Consider the following 5,149-nt stretch of genomic DNA (forward strand, 5'->3'; position numbering starts at 1 on the left):
CCCCCCCCCCCCCCCCCGCCCCTTGGAGTCCCCTTCCTCACTCCTCAACTTCCCCCTGGGGCTCCCCTCATTTGTCCCCTTCCCCCTCTCGGGGCTTAGGCCTCCTAACTCCCCTCCCCCACCCCGCACAGGTGTCCTTTCTGAGCCCCCCAGTCCGCCTGGGTTCTTCCGCACCTTCCCCAGACTCCAAACCGTCTCCTCTTCAAACTCCCCCCTCCACCCCTCAGGGCTCTGGCCCCTCCCTCCACTTAGCATCTCCCCTGCCCCTAACCTCTACAGGGATTCCTTCCGCCGCTCCCCCCACGGGGTCCCCACTGAGGGCTCCATCTTGGGGTCTCCTAATCCCCCTCTGGGATCCCGTCTCCCCACTTCGTCTCTCCCCTTCCTCCCCCCCCCCTCCCTCTCCTGTCCCTCTGGGACTTCCCCCTCCACCTTTCCCTCCCTCCCATCCTCCCCAGTGGGGCTCCCCCCAGCCCCGTGACTCCCGGGGGACCGCCGGGGTTTTCCTCCCGCGCCCACGTAGGGCTCCGTGGAAAGGTCGCGGCCTGTGGCGCGGCCCGCCCTGTCCTCCTCCCCGCGGGGCGCAGGGACACGCTGCTGCCCAGGCGCCGCGAGCCCACCCCACAGACCTGGGGCGGAAAGACTGAGACGGGGCGCGGAGGGCTGGCGCGAGCTCCGGCTCCCAGCCCGCGGCAGGGGAGTCACCGCGCCTGCAGCTCCGGGAGAACCAGGAGGTGGCCGGCCAGGCCTTACAGTTTCGGTTTAGAGGCAAAGTGCAGCACCGTGCCAAGCCCAGCTGGGCTGGGAGAACTACTTCCTTGGGTGTTTTTTGCTTGTTGATCTTAGTTTGGGGAAAGAAAAAAAATTTTTTTTCTTTACTGCAGTGAAGAAGCCTATCCTGGGAGAGAGAAGGCTTGGATGCGGTGGAAAGCCCCTCCCTGGGGGCTGCCCAGAGGAATCTTCCTGCAAGGCCAGCCCGGCCAAGACAGCTCTGAGCCCGGAGCCCACCGTGGTCCATGTGCCCCCCGGACCTCTCTGAACCTTGGGTCGGTGGCAGCGGGGCGGGCAGGGGCTGCAGCCAGCGCCCCAGGGGTGCGTCTCTATATGCCCCGAGCTTGGGGTTGGCTCCAGCACAGCCAGCAACAGCTGTGGCACAGCGGCCAGGTTTCGTAATAAACCGGTCTTTTAATTGCTATGGGGCAGGAGGAGGGAGGATAAAAAAAAAAAGAGGCAAAGGTTTGTTGGGCTTGGTTGGCGCCGGCTGCAGAGAGAAGAGGCACTGTTTTTTGCAAAGGAGCCTGGAGCTGCTAACAGGGACTTAAGTAACACTTCCTGGTGAGCCTGCGGAGGAGGTTTGGGGGGCAGTGCTGCTGGGGCGCAGGGAGGGGGGCAGAGGTCCTGGCCCCTCTCAGAGGTGGCAAAAACACAAGAACCCAGAAGCTTTAGAAGTTTATTACAAGGTCATCAGTAGAAGTAAAAATATATGTATCTGTAAGCTTCCCGTCTCTCTCAGTGGTTCAAGTAACAAGTGCAAGTAACAAAATAGATTGTCTATTACGTTTGCAAACTGGGAGTTCATGGGTACAGAGCAACAGCAGCCCCAGCTCCCAAGTCCCAAAGTCTAGTCCTGGCAAGGGTGCAGACCCTCGGTCAAGCGGGTCCCATGCAGATGTCAGCGCTGGTCTCAAGAAGGGTGGGGGACGCCGAAGGTCTCACTCCACCCCGAGTGTGGAGTCCAGGCCCTCCACGGTGGGGGAGGCCGCAGCTCCCCCACTCCGGCTGCTCTGTCGCAGAGCCTGAGCTCCAGGTTCCCCTCTCCTGCTGGCCCGGGTCCCCCTCTTCTCCTCTCATGGGGGCCACAGTGGGCGCTGCTCCAGGCTCACCGCCCTGGGGGCGGCCGCGCTCCCCTCTTCTCCAACGATTCTGCCCCCATGGTCTCACAGGTTGGGTTGTTTTAGGGGGTTGTTCTGGGGGGAGGGGTCAAATATTTATTTTATTTTATTTTTTGGTAGCAACTCAGCACGTTCTGATGCTGGGAAGGGTCTCAGCGCTCCTGGAGGGAGATGTAGGGGACCCACTGGTTGTTCCCTCGGCTCTCTTCGCAGTAACTGGCTACTTCCACCAGGCCGTGGCTTTTCCAGGTGTCTGTGTGAGGATTCTGTGATGGGGGAAAAGATAGAGTTCAGTGGGAGCCCCGGGAATGGGCAGGGAGCCTCCCTCTCCCAGGGGCCCTCTGGGGAAAACAGGCCAGCTCAAAATAGCTCCCCCGGGAAGGAGGCCCCGCCGGGCTGCCCACGGGACATGCCTATCATGGCTGAGTGCTGAGCTGGTGCGAGACCCGCCAGCTCAACTTTGTTGACAAACACAGGCCCAGGTGCCTGGGCAGGGTGGGGCAAGTCCCAGGCCCAACTCACCGTAACCAGGAGGCAGTGCAGGTCTCGGGGCTCGGTGGTGCCCTGGGTCTCCGCTGGCTCGCCCAGCAGCTGGGCCAGGCGCTGCATGCCTGACACCCGGACGATATTAATGTCGTTGTCACAGCAAAAGGACTGGATGAGTGTGAAATGGATCTGCAGGGCGATGTCATCCTCCTCCTCCTCATCAATGGCCAGAAGGCACAGGACCACGCTGTCAGGGTCCCTAAGGGGGCCAGAGGAAGGGGACGGGTCAGCTGGGGGCTGAGGAAAGGCCACTGTGCACAGTGGAGTTTCGAAAAGCAAAGAGAAACTGAAGGCGCGTAAGGGATCACGTGTGCATGCAGCTGGGGGGGGGGATGCACGCTTCAAGATATTTGGGGGGGAAGGCAGGAGCAAATAGGGTGGTGGGCACTTGCAAACGCTGCAGCGTCAGCATGCTGCAAACTCTCCCCCACCCCCTCCGAGAGAGAGCATAGAGGCCCTCAATCCACAGTGGGGACGCTTGGGGAAATCCTAGCCCTGTGCGAGAGAGGGGTGCAGCGGGGAGTGTGCAGAGCGGAGGGGGTCCCCACCCGCGCCCAGTCCGGGGACGGGGTGTGACTCACACATTCATCAACTTGGCTGACTCGTACACCCCCACGGTGAGGCGGTCCTGGCGCTGCGCGGCCACCAACAGCTCCTCTACCGCGGCGCTCACGGTCTGCATCCTGGGGTCAGGAGAGAAGGAGGGTCAGCGCTCGGCCGGCCCGCCACCGGTCGCTCGGGTCCCCGCCCGGCCTGGCTGACCTCAGGCGGCCACAGCCCCGGCTACTTACTTCTGCGCCGCGTTGTCGCACGCCACGAGCTCTTCCAACGTCATGTTGCAGTTATAATCCACAGTGGAAAGCAGCCCCACGACAGTCCCAAACGAGAAAATGCAAAATCCGAGGCCGGAAAGCCCAAAACCTTCCCACGGAGCCCGAGCGCTCGTTCAAGACCTTCAAAAGGCAGCGAAATCCTCCCCCAAAGAAGAGGGGGAAAAACGGCAAGAATCCTCAGGAAGAATAATCCGCACGGCTGCAGAGGAAAGGATCCCGTCCCCTACTTCACCGATGTGAGCCTGCGGCCGCCGGCTCAGATTTTTATAGACTCGTAGCCAGAGGCGTGGCCGCGGCAGCGCGTCCGCTCCTCCTATTGGCGAGCCAACAAAGGCGAGAGAAAGGCGCGCTACGGTTGGCCGACGTCGAGGAGGGGGCGGAGCGCCGCGCGGGGGGAGCCCACGTGGGGGCGAGACCGGAGGAGGGCGCGGGGCGGGGAGCGTGAGTGCCAGAAAAGAAAAAAAAGCAGAAGTTTTCCTCCTGATTTCCCGGCAGCTGCACCGCGTTTCGGGGCGCGCGCGGGATTTCCAGCGCGCAAGGCCGGCGCGGACTTTCGGAGAGGGGGGGCTGGAATCCCCTCCTGGTCCCGGGAGAGTCCCCGGCCTGCGCCTTTCCCAAGTTCTACTGAGGGCCTGCACGAGGAGGGGGCACGGTTTGCAGCCTGATCCCTCCCAGGTGGTGTGTGTGCTGGGGGTAAGGCTGCGGGGACCCCAGACCCTGGGTGACTTCACTTCTCTGGCGCTCTGTGTCCCAACCTGTGTAATGGCCATGCAACGCGGGCCTCACTGGTTTGGAGGGAACGTTAAATAAAATAAAGGGTACATGTAAGTGTTCGATGGACGGTGGTGGTCGCATGAGGCCGCCTCGAGCCCCCCAGAACTGCAAGCTTCGAAGGCGGCCTCTGTGTCGCCACCTGCTCTATGGGAATGCATACCAGCCTCGGAGTTGCAGGAAGCATGAAATAAAATAAGGGGTACGCAGTAAGCGATCAATAAATGTCACCCGGTGGTAACGGCTGGCCGCCTCGAGGTCCCCAGAAGTAAGGGCTGCACAGCCCTAGGCACTCTAGGGACGAGGCCGGTCGCCCCCTCGTCACCCCCTCGTCACCCCCCGCGAGTTTCAGGGTGGGGCGAGCGTGGGAGGCGCAGGTGGCTTGGCTGCAGCCGGCCCCGCGCCCCCTGGCGGCGCCTCGCGCTTCACGCTCTGAACGCGCCTCCGCACCTGACCGCGCAGAGACGTTGGCGGCGGAGAAAGCCAGCGCGGGAGGGCTCTTGCTTGCGCTGCACGCCGCCGCTTGGGGTGCGCTGGCAGGGACGGTGGCCACTTATGTTCCTCGTTCCTGATATTTACGGAGCGCGTACTGTGTACCAGGCTCCCGGTATCATGCTTCATTTAATTTTCAAAGACCCAAGAAGCAGGGCCCATACGTAGCTGCAATGGACAAAAGGGGACACTGAGGCTAGGGGAGGCCACCACTCCCCCAAGCCACCGGTCAGTTCGTGTTGGAGCCACACCTGTGCGACAGGCACGGCCGCACTCAGGGACTGCCGCCCGCCTCACCGTCTCCCCGGGAAGGCAGTTCACGAGCCTGGCGGGCAGGCCAGCGTGGGATTGCCTCCCACGGTCGATCGGGGGCTCCCGGGTGACTCACAGCTGAGTCCCCTCCCCCGCCAGTCTGGGGTCTGGCTTCAGCCCCGCGGCTCGGTTCCCCTGGCTCCCGGGCCCGCGGTCCGGCTGACGCATCGCGCCGCCTCCGCGCCGCCCACCGTGGGGGCGCGAAATGTCCCGGGCGCCGAGAGGCGTGGCGGCGCCACCTGGTGGCCACATGAGGTCTCTGCGCCTGAAGCCCCGCAGGGAGGAACGGGGGAGGGGAACGGG

The 5,149-nt window shown here is 63.2% G+C and overlaps 1 protein-coding gene across 1 annotated transcript; it reads right to left on the reverse strand.

Annotated features, from left to right (window-relative positions):
• Nucleotides 1-1,436: 1,436 nt before the first annotated feature.
• GADD45B (growth arrest and DNA damage inducible beta) lies at nucleotides 1,437-3,502 on the reverse strand. The gene is made up of 4 exons (XM_008711216.2): nucleotides 3,230-3,502; nucleotides 3,020-3,121; nucleotides 2,415-2,637; nucleotides 1,437-2,158 (listed from the first exon to the last, which is right to left on the reverse strand). Exons 1-4 carry the CDS (start codon nucleotides 3,271-3,273, stop codon nucleotides 2,045-2,047), a joined length of 483 nt encoding a protein of 160 aa, XP_008709438.1. The 5' UTR covers nucleotides 3,274-3,502; the 3' UTR covers nucleotides 1,437-2,044.
• Between the last annotated feature and the right edge of the window lie 1,647 nt (nucleotides 3,503-5,149).

The sequence above is a fragment of the Ursus maritimus genome, unplaced genomic scaffold (assembly GCF_017311325.1).
Source record: "Ursus maritimus isolate PB19 unplaced genomic scaffold, ASM1731132v1 scaffold_14, whole genome shotgun sequence".
Lineage (NCBI taxonomy): Eukaryota > Metazoa > Chordata > Mammalia > Carnivora > Ursidae > Ursus > Ursus maritimus.

Bases quoted from the DNA above. Each gene is read 5' to 3' on its own strand.
- GADD45B (XM_008711216.2), bottom strand. From the start codon at position 3,273: ATGACGTTGGAAGAGCTCGTGGCGTGCGACAACGCGGCGCAGAA. The intron at 2,638-3,019 runs GTGAGTCACACC...TGGCCCCCTTAG, and splicing joins TCAGCCAAGTTGATGAATGT to GGACCCTGACAGCGTGGTCC. The intron at 2,159-2,414 runs GTGAGTTGGGCC...CCCCCATCACAG, and splicing joins TGCACTGCCTCCTGGTTACG to AATCCTCACACAGACACCTG.